General features: G+C 45.2%; 1 protein-coding gene across 4 annotated transcripts in view; it reads left to right on the top strand.

Annotated features, from left to right (window-relative positions):
- The window catches only part of FCHSD2 (FCH and double SH3 domains 2), a 318,379-nt gene extending 301,328 nt beyond the window's left edge, over nucleotides 1-17,051 (top strand). For all 4 annotated transcript variants that reach the window (XM_025355582.1, XM_025355581.1, XM_025355580.1 and 1 more), the window contains 7 exons: nucleotides 2,392-2,526; nucleotides 10,224-10,307; nucleotides 10,430-10,607; nucleotides 10,912-11,132; nucleotides 12,161-12,290; nucleotides 12,830-12,912; nucleotides 14,921-17,051. In XM_025355582.1, coding sequence (XP_025211367.1) covers nucleotides 2,392-2,526; nucleotides 10,224-10,307; nucleotides 10,430-10,607; nucleotides 10,912-11,132; nucleotides 12,161-12,290; nucleotides 12,830-12,912; nucleotides 14,921-15,004 — 915 coding nt within the window. In that variant the 3' untranslated portion in view covers nucleotides 15,005-17,051. The remainder of the gene's footprint in view (nucleotides 1-2,391; nucleotides 2,527-10,223; nucleotides 10,308-10,429; nucleotides 10,608-10,911; nucleotides 11,133-12,160; nucleotides 12,291-12,829; nucleotides 12,913-14,920) is intronic.
- Nucleotides 17,052-23,502: the final 6,451 nt, after the last annotated feature.

Genomic DNA, 23,502 nt, shown 5'->3' with positions numbered 1-23,502 from the left:
ACCACTCCTGCCTATGCGTCTTTATAGTAGAATGATTTATATACCTTTGGGTATATGCCCAGTAATGGGATTGCTGGGTTGAATGGTAGTTCTGTTTTTAGCTCTTTGAGGAATCGCCACACTGCTTTCCACAGTGGCTGAACTAATTACAATCCCACCAGCAGTGTGTAAGTGTTCCTTTTTTCCATAACCTCACCAGCATCTGTTATTTTTTGACTTTTTAAATAATAGCCATTCTCAGCTAGGCATGATGGCTCACTCCTATAATGATAGCACTTTGGGAGGCCAAGGCGGGAGGATCACTTGAACCCAGGAGTTCAAGACCAGCCTAAGCAACATGATGAAACCCCTTATCTACCAAAACAAAAACAAAAATTAGCCAGGCATGGTGGTGCACCCCTATAGTCCCATCTATTCAGGAGGCTGGAGCAGGAAGATTGCTTGAGCCCAGGAGGTCAACACTGCAATGAACTGTGATTGTTTCACTGCACTCCAGCCTGGATAACAGAACAAGACCCTATCTCAAAAAAAAAAAAAAAAAAAAGCCACTCTGATTGATGTGAAATGGTATCTCATTGTGATTTTGATTTGCATTTCTCTAAATGATATTGAGTGTTTTTTCACATACTTGGCGAACTTTATTTTTTTTTTCTTGTTTTTTGTTTTGTTTTTTGTTTTGTTTTGATCCAGAGTCTTGCTCTGTCACCAGGCTGGAGTGCAGCGGCGCCATCTCGGCTCACTGCGAGCTCCGCCTCCCGGGTTCAAGCAATTCTCCTGCCTCAGCCTCCCGAGTAGCTGGGACTACAGGCGCATGCCACCACACCCAGCTAATTTTTTGTATTTTTTTAATAGAGATGGAGTTTCACCGTGTTAGCCAGGATGGTCTCGATCTCCTGACCTCATGATCCGCCCACCTCAGCCTCCCAAAGTGCTGGGATTACAGGCATGAGCCATGACACCCGGCCGGCGAACTTTATTTTTAATGAGTGTTATTAATCTATAATATGGATACATCAGAGTGCATTCAAACATTCCCCTGTTGATGGATATATCGATTGTATCCAGGCGTTTGTCACTACAGGCAGTGCTGCAGTAAACATCTTAAAATACATAGTCTTACATCCTGGTGCTTTTATTTCCTCATGATGTATTCATAAAAGTGGAATTGCTAGATCAAGTGGTTTGTTTAGTTTTGTTCTTTTTTTTTTTTTTTTTTTGAGGCAGAGTCACACTGTGTCACCCCAGTTGTAGTGCAGTGGTGCGATCTTGGCTCACTTAGCCTCCACCTCCTGGGTTCAAGCAATTCTCCTGCGTCAGCCTTCCCAGTAGCTGGGACTTCAGGCATGCACCACCATGCTTGGCTATATTTTTTTTCCTCTATATTTTTAGTAGAGATGGGGTTAGGTTTCACCATGTTGGCCAGGCTGGTCTCAAACTCCTGACCTCAAGTGATCCACCTACCTTCACCGCCCAGAGTACTTGGATTACATGCGTGAGCCACCACACCTGGCCTGAAACCTTTTTAATGTTTGCTAGCAGGATCAGTTAAAATTCAGAGGCCTTTGTCAGTCAGTACTTAACAGTGAAAAGTGAAAGGATACTGATAAATATTTCCTATGGGCCGGGCGCGGTGGCTCAAGCCTGTAATCCCAGCACTTTGGGAGGCCGAGGTGGACAGATCATGAGGTCAGGAGATCAAGACCATCGTGGCTAACACAGTGAAACCCCGTCTCTACTAAAAATACAAAAAATTCGCCGGGTGTGGTGGCGGGCACCTGTAGTCCCAGCTACTTGGGAGGCTGAGGAGGCGGAGCTTGCAGTGAGCCGAGATCGTGCCACTGCACTCCAGCCTACGCAACAGAGCAAGACTCTGTCTCAAAAAAAATAAATTTTTTTTTAAAATCTCTGTCCTAGACCTGGTGCGGTGGCTCACACCTATAATAATACCAGTACTTTGGGAGGTGGGTGGATCACTGGAGGCCAGGAGTTCAAGACCAGCCTGGCCAACATGGTGAAACCCCATCTCTACTAAAAATACAAAACAATTAGCCAGGTGTGGTGGTGGGTGCCTGTAATCCCAGCTGTTTGGGAGATTGAGGCATGAGCATTGCTTGAACCTGGGAGGCAGAGGTTACAGTGAGCCAAGATCAAGCCACTGCACTCCAGCCCGGGTGACAAGAGCAAAACTCCCATCTCAAAAAAAAAAAAAAAAAAAAAAAAAACCTCTCTTCTTTCATAACATGAAAAATGTAAGTGCGAAAGATAGTCATTTCTATGCAGAGTTAAAAGGCAAATTAACATTTTGAAACAATCAAGTTTTAAGTGTTTTTCTGGCTTTCAACCATTTTCTTGAAGTAAGGAAACTAGCCAATGGTTTCTGATTTTTCTTAGCTTAATGCAGATACCGAAAGAGAAGAAGGAGAAGAGTTTGAAGATAACATGGATGTTTTTGATGACAGCAGTTCCAGCCCTTCTGGCACCTTAAGAAATTATCCACTCACCTGCAAAGTTGTTTATTCCTACAAGGTTTGTTTTTCTCCAACATACTGTTATTTAATTCTGATTAACTCTGAAGATACACATGACCGTATCCATCCAGTCTCTCAAGCTGTACTTAGCATAAAATTGTTATTAGGTTAATATTGGGGCAACATAGCAGAATGGTGATGAGTTTAGGCTCTGACTTGACGTCTTTCACTTGCTACTCCGTCTGCCTAGAACTCTTTTTTTTCCCCAGATCTCAGTTGGTTGCCCCCTGCTCCTCACCAAAGCTCAGCTCAAATAGTTCCTCCTTAAGGTCACCCATAACCACCTAAATAAATAACCAACTCCTCAGTCACTACTTGTTATCCCATTGCCTCTTTTATTTATTACATAGCATTTCTGCCAAGCAAAACTTAATCTTATTTATTTTCTTTTTTTTTTTTTTTTTTGAGACGGAGTCTCACTGTGTCTCCCAGGCTGGAGTGCAGTGGCGTGATCTCGGCTCACTGCAAGCTCCGCCTCCCGGGTTCACGCCATTCTCCCGCCTCAGCCTCCCAAGTAGCTGGGACTACAGGCGCCCGCCACCGTGCCCGGCTAATTTTTTGTATTTTTAGTAGAGACGGGGTTTCACCATGTTAGCCAGGATAGTCTCGATCTCCTGACCTCGTGATCCACCCGCCTCGGCCTCCCAAAGTGCTGGGATTACAGGCTTGAGCCACCGCGCCCGGCCCTTATTTATTTTCATATTTCTTTGACTCTCCACTAAAGGTCCATGAAGGCAGAAATTTTGTCTGTGTATGTGTACCTTGTCTGTGTCTTCAGCCCCAAGGACGATGGCCAGCCCGGCCCTTATTTATTTTCATATTTCTTTGACTCTCCACTAAAGGTCCATGAAGGCAGAAATTTTGTCTGTGTATGTGTACCTTGTCTGTGTCTTCAGCCCCAAGGACGATGGCCAGCCGTAGTGGGTCATCAGTAAATAATTGTAGGATGAATACATGAATGTTGGAAGGGAGGCGTGAATACATGAATCTTCTCTTGCCCCTGTTCTGGCGGAGGCATGTGTGAGAAGGGGCAATGCAGAAGGCTATCAGAAGGGAAGGTCCTGGAGAGAGAATCCACCTGTCATGCACCAGATGCACTCCCACCGCCACATCCCCGTGTAGCCAAAAGGTGGCAGTGTTTACTCCTCAATATCAGTGATTCCCAGACTTGTTTTGAGTTTAACATCCTTTCATTTTATATTTAAATTCATAATACTTCCTGTTCATTGAAAGTGTTAGCATTTTTTTTCCAATGTAAATCGTTTTGATAATCTTTTGAAAATTTAAAATCATCTTCTCAGATACTTGGAAAGGTATTACAGGGTATTATAAAACTAGCGTTGGAATTGTTTCCTGATACCACCTCCATTATGTTTACCTGAACGTCCCAGAACTAAAATTTAAGGTCCTTTATTAAATAGAGAGATTCCTAAGTGTCCGAGTGATTTTAAACAGTTCACATTCATTCAACATTCCCACTGTTGGCATATCCCAGGCACATCCCTGGGTTAAATAGACTATGAACATCTATTTAGTCAGTTAATCATTGAATAAACATATAGAGTACCCAATGTGTGATATACTGGGGGGATGCCAGAATGAATATGACATTATCTCTCCCCTCTAGGAATGGACAATCTACGAAGGGATAAATATTAAAATGGAAAATAGAACAAGTGTGAAAAGATTTATAGTAAAGGTAGAGCCACTAATTCTACTGTGATCGTTGGGGTAAATTTTACAGATGAGGTGGCATTTAAATTAGGTCATGATTTAAAACCTTTCTAGATGCAGTGAGAAGGTGGGGAGAAGAAAGGGCCTTCTAAGCAAAGAGAACAGCAGGTATAGAGGTAGAGTGTGATGAGAGTGTGGGGTGTTCAGGAAATGTTAAATTCAATGGTGTAGAAGCATCTGCAGGAGAACAGAAGGGCTGTGCATAAAGGTGTTTATTGTCAGATAGTAAAGGACCATGTATAACAGACTTAGAGGTTTGGTTTTTTATCTTGGCTAGGAAAATCCTTAGATGGCCTGAAATCCGATTGGATTTTTAAGAAGGTAACCTGGTCATGGTATAGATATTCTAGGGGACAGATTAGGATACAGAAGGACTGACTTTAAGCCTAATCATAATTATTGTAGTCCAGACCAAAAAGGAGGCCTCGAATAATCTGGTGAGAACAAAGAAAGCTATAGTTAATGGTTATATAGCTTAGAGTTGGTTAGAGTTGGCCAGGCACGGTGGCTCACGCCTGTAATCCCAACACTTTGGGAAAATGAGGCAGGTGGATCACTGAGGTTAGGAGTTCGAGACTGGCCTGACCAACATGGTGAAACCCCGTCTCTACTAAAAATACAAAACTTAGCTGGCCGTGGTGACGGGCGCCTGTAATTCAGCTACTAGGGAGGCTGAGGCAGGAGAATCACTTGAACCCAGGAGGAGGAGGTTGCAGTGAGCCGAGATGGCACCATTGCACTCCAGCTTGGGTGACAGAAAAAAAAATAATAATAAACATTAGAGTCAAAGCCTTAAGAATGTTCACAACTTTTGACCCTATTAGCATCCATCCTAAAGAAATAAATCATAATATAGAAACATTTTGGACACAAAAATGTCCTTTCATATAGTACTGCTTTGTAACATATGGCACTTCTGTCCAGCCAAACTTAATCTTAGTTTTCGTGTTTCTTAGTCTGACTCCCCACTAAAGGCCCATGAAGGGAGAAGTTTTGTCTCTGTATGTTTACCTTGTCTGTGTGTCTTCAGCCCCTAGGACAATGCCCAGCATGTAGTAGGTCATTAGTAAATATTTGTGGAATGAATACTTGAATGATAGAAGGAAGGCATGAACAAATGAATCCTTCTCTTGCCCTCATTCTGTTAGAGACATCAGTGAGGATAATGGAGCTCATGACTAGACGCAATGGCTCATGCCTGTAATCCCAACACTTTGTGGGACAAAAGTGGGAAGATCACTTGAAGCCAGGAGTTCGAGACCAGCCTGGGCAACAAAGCAAAACCTGGCCTCTACAAAAAGAATTTAAAATTAGCTAGGCATGGTGGCACATGCCTATAGTCCTAGCTATTTGGGAGGCTGAGGCAGGAGGATCACTGGAGCCCAGGAGATCGAGGCTGCAGTAAGCCATGATTATACCACTGCACTCCAGCCTGGGTGACAGAGTGAAACCCTGCCTCTAAAAAATAAATTAAAAAAAAAATTAAAATTGGCAGTTCAATGAGAATAAACTAGACATTCATATACTACAGCCATAACGTATCATATTATAAAGATTATTGAAATTTACATTAGAGTTTTTCTATATAAGAAGAAACCCTTTGTAGGGTCCAGCCCCACAGGGTCGGTGGGTTTTTCTCCCCATGTGTGGAGACGAGAGACTGTAGGAATAAAGACACAAGACAAAGAGATAAAAGAAAAAACAGCTGGGCCTGGGGGACCACTACCACCAAGACGCGGAGACTGGTAGTGGCCCCGAATGCCAGACTGTGCTGATATTTATTGGATACAAGACAAAGGGGCAGGGTAAGGAGTGTGAGCCACCTCCAATGATAGGTCACGTAGGTCACATGTCCACTGGACAGGGGGCCCTTCCCTGCCTGGCAGCTGAGGCAGAGAGAAAGAGAGGAGAGAGAGAGAGACAGCTTAAGCCATTATTTCTGCATATCAGAGACTTTCAGTACTTTCACTAATTTGCTACTGTTATCTAAAAGGCAGAGCCAGGTGTACAGGATGGAACATGAAGGCAGACTAGGAGCATGACAACTGAAGCACAGCATCACAGGGAGACGGGTAGGCCTCCGGATAACTGCGGACGGGCCTGACATCAGTCAGGCCCGCCACAAGAGGTGGAGGAGTAAAGTCTTCTCTGAACTCCTCTGGGCAAAGGGAGACTCCCTTTCCTGGTCTGCTAAGTAGCGGGTGTTTTTCCTTGACACTGACGCTACCGCTAGACCACGGTCCACTTGGCAACGGGCATCTTCCCAGACGCCGGCATTACCGCTAGACCAAGGAGCCCTCTGGTGGCCCTGTCCGGGCTTGACAGAAGGTTCGCACTCTTGTCTTCTGGTCACTTCTCACTATGTCCCCTCAGCTCCTATCTCTGTAGGCCTGCTTTTTCCTAGGTTATAATTGTAGAGCAAGGATTATTATAATATTGGAGTAAAGAGTAATTGCTACAAACTAATGATTAATGATATTCATATATAATCATATCTATTATCTATATCTAGTATAACTATTCTTATTTTATATATTTTATCATACTGGAACAGCTCGTGCCCTCGATCTCTTGCCTCGGCACCTGGGTGGCTTGCTGCCCATACCCTTATGTCCTAATAATAAATTAAAAGGTAGGATACCAAATTGTATGTACTGTAAGATCTCAATTATACATATTTTCCAGCTTTTCTACAATGAACATGTATGATATGATCAGGAAAAACATTGTTTTAAAAGAAATACAGGAAATTTGGAGAGATACTGGTAGAAACAGAGCTCTGGTTGTCACCGGATACTAGGACTTAAGGAGACAGTATGAGAGTATGTGTGTATTTAATAACTATTTACTGCTCACTGTCTTTAGTTGGGGTAAGTGAGAAGAAATATAGTCCCTGTCTAATTGTTTCTAGTAGGATGCTCACAAAGACAAATTCATTAGAGCATCATGGTAGTCAGTGTTATGGGGACGCTCAGAGCCTTTTAAGAACAAAAGGAGGGCCGGGCGCAGTGGCTCATGCCTGTAATCCCAGCACTTTGGGAGGCCAGGGTGGGCGGATCGCAAGGTCAGGAGTTCGAGACCAGCCTGACCAACACGGTGAAACCCCATCTCTACTAAAAATACAAAAAATTAGCCAGGCATGGTAGCATTCACCTGTATTCTCAGCTACTTGGGAGGCTGAGGCAGGAGAATTGCTTGAACCCAGGAGGAGGTTGCAGTGAGCCGAGATGGCACCACTGCACTCCAGCCTGGGCAACACTGTGAGACTCTGTCTCAAAAAAAAAAAAAAAAAAGAACAAAAGGAGGAGCAGCTTACTCATCATGAGTAGTCTGGGAAAACATATGCGCTCAGTCTCAAATCAAAAGTAATCATAACTACTATCTATCTATCTATTTATTTATTTGTAATCCCTTCAGTAACCCTATGAGGAAGATATTATCAAGCACCCCATTCATTCAACAAACAGTGCTTGAGCACTTTCCGTGTATCAGTGCTGTGGGCTTTTCTAGGCTCTGGGATATAGCATTGATCAAAATAGACAAAAATCTCTGCCCTCATGGAGCTTATATTCTAATAGGAAAAAAGAAAACTGAAGTTCAAAGGTATCTTACAGTCACTTGCCCATAAAAACATACTGAAGCCGGACTTAAACCCACAGTAATCTGAGTCTGCTCATCAGATAGGAAAGAGGGAACAGAGCCTGCTGGATGGAAGAACACTTGATAAAAGCACAGAGGCAAGGAAGAACATAGTATGCTCAGAGAATATGAATAGTGTGCAGGGGCCAAAGTGTCTAGAGGCCCACTTTGGCCCACAGGGACCAAACTGCAGGGTCGTGATTGCCACACAAAGAACTTCCACCTTGTTAGGTGGAAGAATTGGTCATCACTGCTTTAGGATGGGATGATCAAGCTAGTGTCTGCTTACATTGGACAACTAGTGCTGCAGTGTTGAAAAACTTGCACGGACCTCCATGGCTTTTTTTTTTTTTTTTTTTTTTTTGAGACAGGGTCTTGCTCTGTTGCCCAGGCTAGAGTGCAGTGGTGTGATCTTGGCTCACTGCAACCTCTGCCTCCCTGATTCAAGTGATCCTCCCACCTCAGCCTCCCAAATAGCTGGGATTACAGGTGCGTGCGTGCCACAACACTCACCTAATTTTTTGTATTTTTCATAGAGACAGTGTTTTTCCATGTTGCCCAGGCCGGTCTCAAACTCCTGGCCTCAAGTGATCCACCCACCTTGGCCTCCCAAAGTGCTGGGATTACAGGCGTGAGCCACCTCACTCAGCCTTTCCATAGGTTTTTATAAGGGCAGCAGTTTATTTGAAAGTGTACTACCTCCCTGGTTTGCTATCACATACATTAACGTCTGGTTGTGTTGATACTTTTTAGGTCTTGCCATGGAAAACATTTTTATTACAAAAGTGCCTTTTGCTGGCATATCCAAGGCATAGTGTAGTTTCAGAGTAGTGAAGGAATTCCATTGGAAAAGCTATCAAGGGTAAATGAGTGGGGTTTTTTCCTTATGTTTTGAGATAAGAGTTAATTTAAATTCTGGCCTTCGAGTATTCTGTGACTGGTCAGCCATCCTCAATATAATTTTTCTGTCTCAGGGAGCTATGGCAACATCCAGAATCTGGATTTTGATGAAATGTTTTAATGTTCATAAAATGGGAAATTGATCTTGAAAATGACCCCCTTTTTTTGCCTTATTTTTGTGTAACTTGGAGTTAATTTTACACTTTGAAATTGTGAGATTTTAAAAACTTTATGGTTTTAAGTGATGGTTCTAACCCATCTTGGGACTTGAGAAAAGGTTTTAAGACTATTTTCTAGAGAGCCAGAAGACAGCAGGCCCCTGCCTATTACACGTGACAGGCAAGGCTGTTAGGAAGCAAAGCCACATGGACTTTCCAGCCCCTCTGTGGAGCCTCAGAGCATTTACAGATTTGGCAGTCTCAAGGGCAACATGTGGGTGGCTGATGCTGGTGGACTGCTATTGTCAGGGATAAAAAAGAAAACCATTACGGTTAGCAGCTTGTGCAGTAGCACGCAAGTGGATCCGCTCAGTCTCCACACAGTTAAGTTGGAGCATAAGAAATCCAAACCATGACTGATCTCAATCATTTCCTTTCCTACAATTTTCTTCTTTTAGCCACTGCTTTACAGTGTTTCCAGATCAATCCTAGGCACTGCACCCACTGTCATCAAATTCATGTACATAGTTCTTTGCATTTTCACTGCATGCTTGTCCATGGGAGCCCTCTGGTAGCAGTTCCAACTCAGTGCCTTCTCCTTTGCTTTTGCTTCCCAAATCATCACACTTCTGTGCTTATTCATCCCACATTGACTCACATCCTCCAGAAAATGGCAGGATTGTCATTTCAAAGAAATGGAGGCATCAAGTTGAATAACTTGATACAGAAGCTGGAGTTGGAACCCAGGTCCTCTACTTCCAGGAAGTACTCTCTTTTTTTGTTTGTTTGTTTTTTTAGAGACAGGGTCTCGCTCTGTTGCCCAGGCTGGAGTGCGGTGGCATGCTCATGGCTCACTGCAGCCTCAACCTCCCAGGCTCAAGCGATCCTCCCACCTCAGCCTCCCGAGTAGCTGTGACTACAGGCACATTCCACCATGTCTGACTAATTTTATTTATTTATTTATTTATTTATTGGTAGAGATGGGGATCTTGCTGTGTTGCCCAGGCTCACATGTTCTGTTCATTGAACCTCATTGCCTCTTGAGGATTCAGTTTCTTCGGTTTTTGTTACGGTTTTATTCTGTTTAGTTTTTTAAAGTAAAACTTCACCTCATTATGAAAGTTTTACAGCATTTAAATTTTTATGTTCAACATGTTTCTCAATATCATTTCAATATTTTGATCCCCAGTTTTTGTCATGATCAGCCCACATCTGCTCCTTATCTAACCTTTTTAATTTTGTCCATGACCATCCTACATTGCAGGCTTCTCAACCAGATGAGTTGACCATTGAGGAACATGAGGTGTTAGAAGTGATTGAAGATGGAGATATGGAAGACTGGGTAAAGGTATATTCCTTTGCTCATATCGCCCCTTCTTGTGACATTTTTAGGAGTTCGTTTTGGTCTTTGTTGTACCCTGTCTAAATTGTGTGTGTGTAAACTTGTTTTGTCACATGTCTTTTACCCAGGCTCGAAATAAAGTTGGCCAAGTGGGTTATGTGCCAGAAAAGTACCTACAGTTTCCCACCTCAAACAGCCTCCTGAGCATGCTGCAGTCCCTGGCCACTTTGGACAGTCGGTCACACACGTCCAGCAATTCCACAGAAGCAGAACTCGTTTCAGGCAGCCTCAACGGAGATGCCAGTGGTAAAGACTGAAACAAGGCACTCTTTATTTGGTCACATTTGACCTAAACTGTATTGCCCTGGAGTAAGCCTTCACTAGGATAAAAAGCACAACTTTCCCCCGTCCTATAATATGCTCTTCTTTATATGGTCACATTTGTCCTGCACAGTAGAACCCTAAAATTAATCATCAGTGAGTAAAAAAATTACAACTTTAATCCTATTCTGTATGATGCTGTTTTAGTTGTCATGTGAGCATAGGGGTGGTTGCAGAAGCAACCGGCTGTTAATTATCTTACCAGATTTGTTTTTCTCTTGCTCCCTAGTCTGTTTTGTGAAAGCACTTTATGATTATGAGGGCCAGACAGATGATGAGTTATCTTTTCCTGAGGGAGCAATAATCCGTATCTTGAACAAAGAAAACCAAGACGACGATGGCTTCTGGGAAGGGGAATTCAATGGGCGTATTGGAGTTTTCCCATCCGTGCTAGTGGAAGAACTTTCAGCCTCAGAAAATGGTGACACTCCATGGATGAGAGAGATTCAGGTACCTAAGAGGGGAGCTGGTTGAATTAAAAGATGTTTAAAGAAAATTGCTCCCAAGGGGTCTGTGAATTCACACAAAAGTGGGCTGCAGTCTCTGCCTTACCCTCACCGGTCCTTGGTTGCCAGTGTCTGCACAACTGAATTTGGGAAACCAGAGACTTCTCAGTCAGTCCCTTCTGGAATATGGCCATCCTCCCACACCTCCATCTTCCCACATTCTCTTCCCTGAATCGGTTAACCAAAATGCCAAATTATATGTGACATATCAAAGATCATTTAGGTGGAGAAAAACAAACCGAAGAGGGAAGGCATTGCTCTGTGGTTAATTTACGTAGTAAAACTCTTAGCTGGCTCGCTCTCTCCCTCACTGTCAGAGCCTCCTTGCCTAGTCCAGGTCCTGCCAGTCTATTTCAGAGAACTAATGAGCCTGCCAGAGCCCCCAATCCCCACTCAAGTGATCCTAGACTTAGTTTATCACAGGGAAACAGCCTTTAAAGGAACCTCTAATTCAGTCAGAGTTCAGTTTGTCCCCTCAGGGATCTATCATTGCGGGCCAGACAGGTAGAGGAAGAAGGAACATGTTTGCCAATTTTGTTTGCATGGTGATTGTGACCCTTAGCCTAACATGCACAAAACCTGGGGAAGTCAGAAATTCATCAAGGTATTTTATCTTCACCCCAAAAAATCCAATTTGTTCCTTTTGTTGTTGGTGTTCTTTGCTAAGTTTACTGAATTGACTAATTTGGTACATTTTCAATAGAACCCTAGAGAGTGGCTTCACTTGGTAACTGTTTAAGACAAACTAAAATCAGTAATGTGATGAGATCTGTAAGAGGAAAAAGTGAAGTGCAATGCAAAATTGGGGCTTGAGGTGGTTATTTAATGCTCAGTTGCTTCTAATGAGGTTGACAAGTTTCAGTAGTCAGCTTAGCTTCAGAGAAAAGGGATGTGTACAGAGCAGTCAAAGAAGCAGCCAGGCTGTCCTTCCTGGGCAGAAGCACCAGGTAACCTCACTTCCCTTTGCTGCAGATCTCTCCTTCCCCCAAGCCACACGCCTCCCTGCCTCCACTGCCGTTGTATGACCAGCCTCCCAGCAGCCCCTACCCCAGCCCAGATAAGAGGAGCTCCCTGTACTTTCCCCGGTCTCCTTCAGCAAACGGTAAGGGTTCTCCTGGGCATGGATCTAAATGCATTTTCACTTCAGAAATCTGCATATTCGCCTGAAGGGCAAACAAAACTGCATTTGCTTTTTTTTCTTTTTTTGGAGACAGAGTCTCACTCTGTCACCCAGGCTGGACACCCAGGCTGGAGTTCAGTGGCATGAGTTCAGGCTGGACACCCAGGCTGGAGTTCAGTAGGCTCACAGCTTAACCAAGTGGCTCAAGTGATAACTAACTCCTAGGCTCAAGTGATCCTCTGCCTCAGCCTCCCTAGTAGCTAGGAGTATAGGCATGCACTACCACACACAGCTAATTTTTGTATTTTTTGTGGAGAAAGGGTATTATTCTGTCACCCAGCCTGGAGTGCAGTGGCGGGATCATAGCTCACTGCAGCCTTGAACTCCTGGCCTCAAGTAATCCTCCTGCCTCAGTATCCCAAAGTGCTGGGATTACAAGCTCGAGCCACCATGCCAGCCTTGCATCAGCATTTTTATTCAACAACTCAAGTAAAATGAGCTTCTTTGGTTTTCTCCCATAGAAAACAGCCTTCATGCTGAGTCACCAGGATTCTCTCAGGCATCAAGGCATACGCCTGAGACCTCACATGGCAAACTGCGACCTGTAAGTCTCTTATCTTGCAGGATTATAGAATGCATAATTCTTCCAAATTGAAAGGAAGGAATTAATGTTTCCCCGTGGCCCCTATATTGTCACTGACTCTGCCAAACAAGGATGAACTGGGTTTGGGAAGGTAAAAAGAGCTATTGAAAAGGAAGGCCATAGAAATCAACTCATCTTGGAACATTTAATCTACACTAGAACTTTTTTCACTGAGCCACAGTGAGATTGCAAGATGATGGCTATGAAAGTGTATTTAGATTAGAACAAGCTTTATGAGCATTAAAGTGGGCTAATTGTGAAACACTTTTTTCAGTAAACATTTAATTTTCCAGGCCTCTATTTGCCTCTTTGAGGAATACTGAGATGAAATAATAAGCTAACTTCATGGCCTTAAAGAGCGTTTATTCTCCGGGTGAATATATTATAGCAAAGTTACCTCTCTCTTCACCCTTCACTCTACTGCCATCTGCATTCCACCCACCACTGTACTCCAAGATCATGACTTGCACATTGGTAATCCAGTTGGATACTTTGCAATTTTATTTTCCTTGACCCCATTAGCTTTTGATACCATTCCTTTACCACTGGCTTCCTTTGGCTTCATTCATTCAGCAAATATGTATTGAGTGCCTTCTTAAGGACTTGAGTCTTTATCCCAAATGAGATAGGAAGCCATTGTAAAGTGGTAAGCTGGACAGTGTTGTGGCTGGTGCATTTTTATAGCATCGCTATGGCAGCTAAGTGGAGGATGGATGGAGGCTGGCAGAAAGGACCTAGAGAGCAATTAGGAGACTGGGGCAGCATCAAAGAAAGAGGTGGTGGCAGCATGGACTGGTGGGTAAGAGTAGGAACAGAGCAGTGGACTGATGTGCTTCTCTACCACATTTGCCTCATTTGCTTTCTTCCTCTCTGGTCCTACCTTTCTGTGGACCTTTGCAGCCTTGCCTCTACCTGCCTCTGCTGATACTTCTCATTGTTCTGTCCCTGGGCTGCTTCTCTTGAAGTTGTTGAAAGCACTCTTACCAAATGACCTCATCTACTTCCACAGCTATGATAACCATTTATATACCAGCAAGTTTCAGATTTGTAACTGCCAATCCGATCCCTTCACTGAGCTTCAGATTTGTGGATGTCTCTGTTTATATGTCCCAGATCCCCAAAACTCAGCAAAAATGAGTTGTGTTCCCTCCCAGACATGTTCCTTTTTCCATATTGCCTATCTTGGTAAATGGAACCCCCATCCTACTGGTGTTCTGGCATCATTCTTAATACCTCCCACCCCTGCCTCCCACAGTCATTCCCAAGTCCTGCCAGATATACCTTGCAGACAGCTCGCAAATCTTTACACTTCTCTACTTCCCCTACTGCCAGTAGCCTTGTTTGGGCTATTGTCAACTCTCATTCAGAGGACTACAAAAGTCTCCTAAGTTGCCTTCTTACCTGGACTCTTGCTTGCCTCTGATCTTTTCTCTAATTGTTACCTGAGTCATCTTTTCACAGATCTGTTATTGCTTAAAATCCATCAAAAACTCCTCTTTTGCCTACAGAATAAAGCACAGATTTTTTTCTTCTTAAAGCAGATGTTTAAACATGGTTTAACAAGGCCCTTCACGACTTAACCCCAGCCTACCTTTCTAGCCTTACCTTTTGTAACTCTCTTCCCAAGATATGCTGAAATGTTTCATTTCTCTAAGCATTGCTCTCCCTTGCTTCCAACCAGACCTTTGCTTTGGAGGATGTGCTACGATCTTAGTCATGCGACTCTTGTGCCGCCCATGAGGTTTTTAGCCTAGACAAGAGGCTGATTTGTGGGCTTGATATTTCACTGAGAACAGCTGCTTCTCAGTGTAGGAAATAGTGAAGACTAGGTTGAAAGCATGTGCTCACAACATTTCTGAGACCCCTAGGGTGCCCACGTCCTTGGACAGATGAGTGATTAAGTTTTGGGGATGCTTCAGATACTGAGTCAGGAACTGACTGACAATCTACCTAACTGTTTCCTGCTCAGGTCCGGGCAGCTCCCCCTCCACCTATGCAGAATCACCGAAGGCCAGCAGAGAAGATTGAAGATGTGGAAATCACACTGGTGTGATGATGGGCTTGCCCATCCATTACTGCTACAATCAAGGCCAGGCTTGGAGTTTGGCCAGTCTTGTTTTTAGGCACCTTTGCATGATGATGACTCTTGAACAGAGCAAAAACAAGGATTATTTGTGACTGGGTGACCTGGTAGACTCCTCCCACGTTTTGAATATTTCGTGCCTTTTTTTTGTTGTCATTTTCTATGTCATCTTTCCTACCATAGCACAAATCCTAGTGGACCCTAGGAGCAAAGAGGGGGGCAGCCCTCATGCCTAACAGTGGTCTGTTTTTATATGAGACTCAAGACCAGGCCTCATTCCAGGGCACAGTCCCTAAATTACTGATCATGTGCACTCGTACAGTATATTACTGTGACCGCAAGGATGTGGCAAAGATTCTCATCTTTCTTCAAGTGGGTTTTGCTCATCTGATTGAGAATTAATCAGATCATGTTGGCTACATAAGGAAACAGAAGGAGGGATTTCAGGAGAGGCTGGCTCCTCCCCAAGGTTAGTCCCCAGACTGAGAAAGTGAAACCTTATTGGGAAAAATTGGACTGCCCTGAATTTAGCACCAATTGCATTAACGCACATCTCTTCCACAACTAACAGACTTAAAAACAGTGTCCTTCGTATTAATATCTGTGCCATTCATTTAGAATTAGCGGAGCTAATATGGAGGGGCTGAACTAGTAGCCACATCTTGTCCATCACATAGACTAATAGAAAGGAGGCTATGGCTAAAGCAGAAATGGAGCTTCCGGATCTGAAATTAGCCAATATAATGTTATTTTGTATTTGGGTATTTTTCATCTTAATTTTTTACAGCATATACTCTTCTTACCAGTATCCTTAGAATCTGAATGTCTAGATAAGTTGAGGACACATACCTGCATTGTTGAGCTTCTCTACTGGGGAGGCCCCTGGCATTATTTTATTCCCAAGCCAGCAGACCGGCCCAGCCAGCCAGGCTGTGGCTATCCCAGACCAACTGCTACGGTGGAAAATGGAGCTTCCAGGTCCCACTACCCTGACATTTCCTTGGAAGGAAGAACCTGGGGGCCCGTGGAGGAAACCAGCTTCCTGTGAGAAAGGACTGAAGGATTACACACCCTGCACAAGTACAGATTGACCAGGAAAAGACAAGTGTCTTCTGTGTGTCACAGGGAAAACCAGGAGTGGCCTTCTTTGCAGGCCAGCAAGCCTACAACAGCAGGTGCCCCCGAGTCAGGTACTGACTCTCCACTGTCCGCTGCTGTAGAAGGTAGGGAGCGCAATACCTGGGGACTACGGGATGTTTGCTGGTTGTGGTTTTGTTTTTTGTTTTCTAGGTTAAGAAATCAAATTTGCAGAATTTAATCTAAAAGTTGCATTATGCTTTGAAAACTCCATCCCTCCTAAGAATCTTAAAAAACTTGAAATGCTCACCAAATGTCCCCATGGGATTTTTGACCAAAAGTAAGGTCATAACTGAAGAAATTTTTAGTTCTTTGATCACTTCAGTGACAATACCCATTGATGAATCTTCTTCATGATTTGGGATTTTTTGTTGTTGTTGTTGTTTTTTACACTTCTTAACCTGTTGATCTATTTGAGGTCTTTTGTGTTTATCAAACTTATTCTTAAGTTTAAAAAAGAAATTAAAAGGGTGGTTTTTTTAAGATTTTAAAGTTTGCTAACATATTAAAAAATCTTCAAATGCTTATTAAATAGAGCAGTTCTTGCCACCCAGTCTTCTTGTATTCTCTCTTTAGCTAGCCAAATTGTCCTTGAATTTGGGTTTTCCACAACCTCAGAGGGTTATTTGAAATCTTTTGTTGTATTTTAAAATATTTTTTGGAAGAGCTGCTAATTTTATTTTAAAAAACAAAGTTGTGAAAATATGTCTCCTTTTTAAAAAATAACCCCTCCATCCCAGACATGGAATCCAGCACCACAGTGCACAGGTCAGGGCTCGGAGGGAGCCTCTGTGCAGATGTGTTTTCTTTACAGTGGCTGTAAAAAGTTTGTATTTATTATGTATAAAATGTTGAATAATTAAAAAAAAATGGAATTATGTTTTCTAAGATTTAATATAGAAAGACTTGGGTAAACAGACCTTTCCAAAAAGCCCATGCTTCTTAAAAAGACATTCCTGGGCCCTCCTTTAAACCAGCTAACAGACAGAGAGAGGAGAAAGTAAATTAATCCATCCATGATACAGTCCCTGAAGCCACCCATGTGCTAGGTGTAATATCCTGGGTACTAGAGATGGCAGTAAATAGGTTATGGTCTTTGCTTTTCCCATGGGAAAAAAAAAGAAGTATGTGAGGACAGTACTGTGGGACATGTGCTAGAAGGGAGGGGCAGACAGCATAGAGGCAGCTGAGGAGGGAGCTCTGATTCTGCTGCTGGAGCGGTGAGAGGAAAGTCACTGAAGTCCCCTTGCCGGATGTGACCGCTGGCTTCCAGGAAACAGGCATTCTGAATGCCTCTCCCCTTTCCTAAACCTCCACCCTAAGGAGAAATGAATTGTGTGAAAGGAGATTTTCTCAGTCTCATGGGTGGATGGAGCATTCTTAGTTAAAGGCTAAGTCCCTCTGGCTTCCAGCCAGCCACACCGAGAACCAGGACACAGCCTGTTTGGGGAAGGGCTCCACAAGCTCTCCTCTTTCTCGGAGCAGGGGACGTGCAGTAAGTATTTTTCCAGACATTTTCCTGTGCATAAGACTCTTAAGTGTACACATTGCTTGTTTACATAAAAATGTGTTCAGCCAGGCACAATGGGTCATGCCTGTAATCCCAGCACTTTGAGAGGCCAAGGTGGGCAGATCGCCTGAGGTCAAAAGTTTGAGACCAGCCAGACCAACATGGAGAAACCCCGTCTCTACCGAAAATACAAAATTGGCCAGGCATGGTGGCTCGTGCCTGTAATCCCAGCTACTCGAGAGGCTGAGGCAGGAGAATCGCTTGAACGTGGGAGGCAGAGGTTGTGGTGAGCTGAGATTGCACCATTGCACTCCAATCTGGGGAACAAGAGTGAAATTCTGTCTCAAAAAAAAAAAAATGTGGTCCAGTATAAATGTTGGGTAGATTCCTAAGTGTGGATTTTGAGAGTCAAAAAGGTATGTATTTAATTGTGTTAGATTTTGCCCAAATTGGCCTCCTATAAGGACTATATCCATTTATACTCCCACCAACTGCATATGGACTTGGGAGCCAGGAGGTCTGGGTTAAATCCTGGCCCTGCCACTTGACAGCCATGGGGACTGAGCCTGTGTCCTCATCTGGAACCTGAGAATAAGACTGTGGCTCCAGGAAGCCATATAAAGTGTGTGGCACAGGCTGGTCACCACAAACTCTTCTTACTACCACCTCTCCTGCCTCTTCTCAGTGTCCTTCCCTTCAGAACTAAGGTTCTTGATAGTCTTCCAGGCCCACAGTAACACACAGGGTGTCATAAGGCCCAAGGGAAAGAATGTATGTGAAGTGCTCTACCAAAAATGTTGAGAAGGGCTGTCAGGACTCAAAATGTCATTTCCATCTTCTGACTTCACTGCCAGTGAAAGCTGCTTTCAGTACTGGAAGCTCCATCTGTGACCAAGGGCAAAGCTTAGCTAACTGCCTCACCCCAGCGTCATAGCTAAATTTTGGTCTCCATGACAGGAACTGACTTGATGCATGATGCAGTCAGGCCACAGGTTCTCAGCACACCAACTAGTTCCCCTTCCTCTCTGACCCACCACCCCAGCCACATTCACAAGCCAGAGACCCAGTGGGAGGGCATCATCTGGCCTTAGCCCTGCCACTGCTTGATGGAAGACCTTTCCCTCTAAGGTACCACATCCTCAATTTTGAAAGGAATGGAATGATGGCTGGGCACAGTGGCTCACACCTGTAATCCCAGCACTTTGGAAGGCCAAGGCTGGTGGATCACCTGAGGTCAGGAGTTTGAGACCAGCCTGACCAACGTAGTGAAACCCCGTCTATACTGAACATACAAAAATTAGCCAGGTGTGGTGGCAGGTGCCTGTAATCCCAGCTACTAGGGAGGCTTGAGGCAGGAGAATTGCTGGAACCAGGGAGGCAGAGGTAGTGAGCCAAGAGCATACCACTGCACTCTAGACTGGGTGACAGAGCAAGACTCTGTCTCAAAAAAAAAAAAAAAAAGGAATGAAATGAGGTGATCTCCAAGGGCTTATCTAATTCGCATGCCCTGGATGAGTTCAGTTTCTAGATACAGAGAACATCACACAAAAAAGGTCACAATATTTGAAATCAGACTTACTAATACACAGACTTCTTTGGATGGCAAGAAATTGAAAAGAAAACAACCACTGGACTCTCCCACTGGGAACTCAGACAAAATAAACCACTATCCTCTAGGTTGCAACTGCATCCCAGGCTGCTGTATCCACTCACTGCCTGAAGAACCCAGCCGCAGCTTTTGGTTTTGTGGCCAATGACTGCCCAGCCCTCTCCCAGTGGCCTTAGGATGAAATCCAGCTGCTCTGAATCTTCGCATTTATTTTGTTCATTGTGAAGTTGTTTTCCATGACAGAAATATAACTAAATTACAGAAATTTAGGGTTAGAAGCGGGAGGATTGTAATTTATCCCCAAATCCTGCAACTTTTAAGTTTCCTCCTAGAATCTTCCTGTGTTTGCCTTGTTACTGCTCGATCTGCCAAGAACCAAATGAATGCCAAAGAGCATCTTGTTCCTAGACTGTTTTCCCTCGGTCCCAGAGGCCAAAAAACACACTCTTGCCATGTCTGTTTCTGAGAGCTCTGGTCTGGGAATCTTTTCCTGGAAAACTTTTTTTTTTTTTTTTTGAGACGGAGTTTCGCTTGTCACCCAGACTGGAGTGCGACGGCGCAATCTCGGCTCACTGCAACCTCTGCCTCCTGGGTTCAAGTGATTCTCCTGGGTTCAAGCGATTCTCCTTCCTCAGCTTCTCAAGTAGCTGGGATTACAGGCATGTGCCACCACACCCGGCTAATTTTTTTGTATTATTAGTAGAGATGGGGTTTCACCGTGTTGGCCAGGCTGGTCTCGAACTCCTGACCTCAGGTGATCCACCTGCCCCGCCCTCCCAAAGTGCTGGAATTACAGGCATGAGCCACCGCTCCCGGCCTTTCCTGGAATGTTTTATGCTGAAACATAACAGAAATGAACCCAGGGACAGGGCTTACAGCCCTTCTACACTGCGCATAGAACTCACTCTTCACCACTTGCTCCTGTGAGGAACAGAAAAGAGCACAGCCAAAGGAAATGTATTCCAATCCCCAGCCCACCTCAGATTAGCTGTGACTTCAGGCTCATCCCTTCACCTTCTGGACGCTGCTTTCCTCATCTGTAAAGTAGGAACAAGTAGATAGCACAAACTTCTAAGATCCAGGAGGATGAAATAGGGTAATGTACAGATAAGCTGAAAATGTTTGTGATGAGTGAATGTGCCTCCAGTGGAAAAGCCTATATGCAGGCATGGATATGTCTGAATCTCACAGATGGGTCCACATCTGATGGTGTCAGATCTCTCCAGAGACCACCTCTATTCAATTCAGCAAACATGCTGCCGCAGGTCATGTTCAGGTCTCTGGAGCCTTGTCACTGAGGGGCTTGCATCTGGCAGGAGAGATTCAGGGCAACAGCAGAATGAAGCCAGAGACTGAAAGATGACCAAGGGGCAGTAGGAGCACAGGATAGGGGCATCTGTCATTTCTCCCTCCCTGGGGTCTCAGGCTCACTAAGACCTGAGATTGGGCAGGGCAGGCAGAGGCCATGGTCCTCATGCCTACAGAACAGCTCTGCAGAAGAGCCGTGTCGCCTTTGGGGAGGCTTGGGGCAGGAAGTTTCACAGGTGGGGAATATGAGAGCCTGCCCAAGATCTCCCAGGAAGACAGAACTGGAGAGCCCAGAACTAGGCCTCCAGAAGCCCTGGTCAGCCTCTTTGAAGAATCTGAATCCAGTTTTTAGAAAAGTGGGCATCAGAGGCCTGGGTTCTTACCCAGCTCTGCTGTGTGAGCCAAGGGAGCTGCCCCATCTCTGGGCCTCAGTTTTTATACCCATGAGTGCGGGCCATTCCAGATTTGACCTAGGCACCCGAATTCAGGCAGGCAGCCCCTGAGCACCAGAGTCCTGAAAACCTGAGCACTGACTGCTGAGAGCCTGGAGGAGCTGTCAGCATCCATTTTCACCCCTCTGCTGAACCGGACTGAAGAGACTGGAGGGAGGAACAGCCTTCCTGCTGACATGCCCCTCTGAACTTCTCTGCTCAGTCTGTGAGCTCCTCTTCCTCCTGCCTACCGGGAACTCCTTGGCCTGTTTCTGGCCTTACAGACTTGTTCCTCCAGGAATCACCCCGTCCTACTGGGAGGGGGACCTCCAAGCAAGTTAAGGTGAACATGTGCTCCTTGAGAGAGGCAACTCCACCCGACAGCAGCTGCGTGTGTGGTAAGATTGACGCCCCTAAGGTACAAGGGAAGGCTTTGGTGGAGCCGAGGGATCACCGTCCCAGAGATCAGTCAGACCATTTCCTGAGCACCTCCTCTGGGCTCTCTAAGCACAGTCTCCACTGCAACCCTGTGAAATGGGGGAGAAACACAATGGCACAGCTGGCCTCCCAGGATTCAAGTTCCCTCACTCTCGTGTCCCCGCATGTCCCTCACTTCAAGGGATACTAACTGTCCAGGCTCAGGACCCAGAATAGAAAAGGGCAAAGATGCAGGGAGGGAGTCAGGTTAGACACAAGGCTAGCATCACACCTCTACCCCCGTGGTGTCAGGCAGGGGGCACACCCTGGGGGAGGGGGCATGCCCTGCAGCCCTGCCTAATTGGGAATCTGAACACCTTGCTTTAAAAAGTGTGTAATGCAGCCACAGTCCAGCTGCAGGGCCTCTCTGAGCTCAGTTTTCTCACCTGGGAAACATGGTATCTACATGGCAGTGCAGTTGGGAGGAACAAATAACGCTGCAAAAAGGGTGCAGGGCAGGGCCTGGCATCTCCTAAGGGCTCAGTCACGGTGGCTGTAGGGAGTGTCGGTCTCCCCAGCTGTGTGTCCCTGGAAATTGGAAAGGCCACAGTAGACTAGGCAGCTGGTGACCCCTGGTGGCTACTGGGAGCCAGGGCATGAGGGCTGGGGCAGAGTAGAAGTCTCAGTATTGAAGAATGTTGGAACCCAAGACTCTTAGACTGTTAGACTGGCTGAGTCCTTGAATAAGAGAAGGTTGCTGAGATGGAGTTTCACTCTTGTTGCCCAGGCTACAGTGCAATGGCGCATTCTCGGCCCACTGCAACTTCCTCCTCTGGGTTCGTGATTCTCCTGCCTCAGCCTCACAAGTATCTGGGATTACAGGCATGTGCCACCACGCCCAACTAATTTTGTATTTTTAGTAGAGACAAGATTTCACTATGTTGCTCAGGCTGGCCTCGAACTCCTGACCTCAGGTGATCCGTCCTCCTCGGCCTCCCAAAGTGCTGGGATTACAGGTGTGATCCCACCACGCCCAGCCTGAATAAGAAAATTTAACCACTTAATAAACATTTCCTGAGTCATTCTCTGTGCCAGGCCTGATCCCAGGGAATAAATCTATTCCTATCCTGGCCTCTTCCAAGAATTCCTTGGCTTAAAATGGAGGGAGGCAGATACAAAAGGGGAGCTCAGAGACAGAGGAGGCCTCTACCCAGCTTGGCAGGCAAAGGAAGGGGAATCCTGAAAGAAAAATTTGAATTGGGGGCTGGGAGGGAAGGAGAACATTCTGGGAAGAAAGAAAAGCATGTCTGAGACGCACTCATGATAGCAAGGAATAGCCAGGCACGGTGGCATGCACCTGTAGGCCCAGCTACCGGGGAGGCTAAGGCAGGAGGATCGCTTGAGCACAGGAGTTTCAGACCAGCCTGGGCAACATAGTGAGACCTCATCTCTAAATGAGTAAATGAATGAGTGAATAGCAAGGAAATAAGAGGCAGCTGAGAGGCCAGCAGAGTCACATGCCAGGGGCTCCAAATTTCATGCTGGGGTTGGGGGTGGTCTCTAAAGGCAGCAGGGGAACTCCAAAGGATTGGACTTGTGACCACGACACCCTAGAAAGTCACCCTGTTGGGCCAAGCATGGTGCTGTGCACCTGTAATCCCAGCCCTTTGGGAGGACCAGGTGGAAGGCTTACTTAAACCCAGGGGTTTAAGGCTGCAGGGGTTTGAGGCTGCAGTGAGGTTTTTTGTGTGTCTCAAAAGCAACAACAACAAAAAAAGTCGCTCTGGCCATAGTAAGGGAAAGGATTGGATGGGGAGACTGCAAGTCTAGAAGGTGGCCCACAGTGGCAGGAGGGATGGAGGAGTACTAGATCCAGCAGCACAAGGTCCCAGGGACATGGGGTGCAGGAGGAACAGATCACTTGCAGGGGAGATGATGGCCAGGAGGCAGCTGAACCAAAAGTAGTGAATGGTCTGGAAGTCAACAGAGTATAGGTGTTGCCATTTAACCAACACTGTCTGTCTCCACAGGCCTGTGCCCAGTCCTAGGTGTGAAG

This window comes from Theropithecus gelada, chromosome 14, assembly GCF_003255815.1.
Source record: "Theropithecus gelada isolate Dixy chromosome 14, Tgel_1.0, whole genome shotgun sequence".
Classification (NCBI taxonomy): Eukaryota; Metazoa; Chordata; class Mammalia; order Primates; family Cercopithecidae; genus Theropithecus; species Theropithecus gelada.
This window is presented reverse-complemented; position numbering and strand designations above follow the sequence as displayed.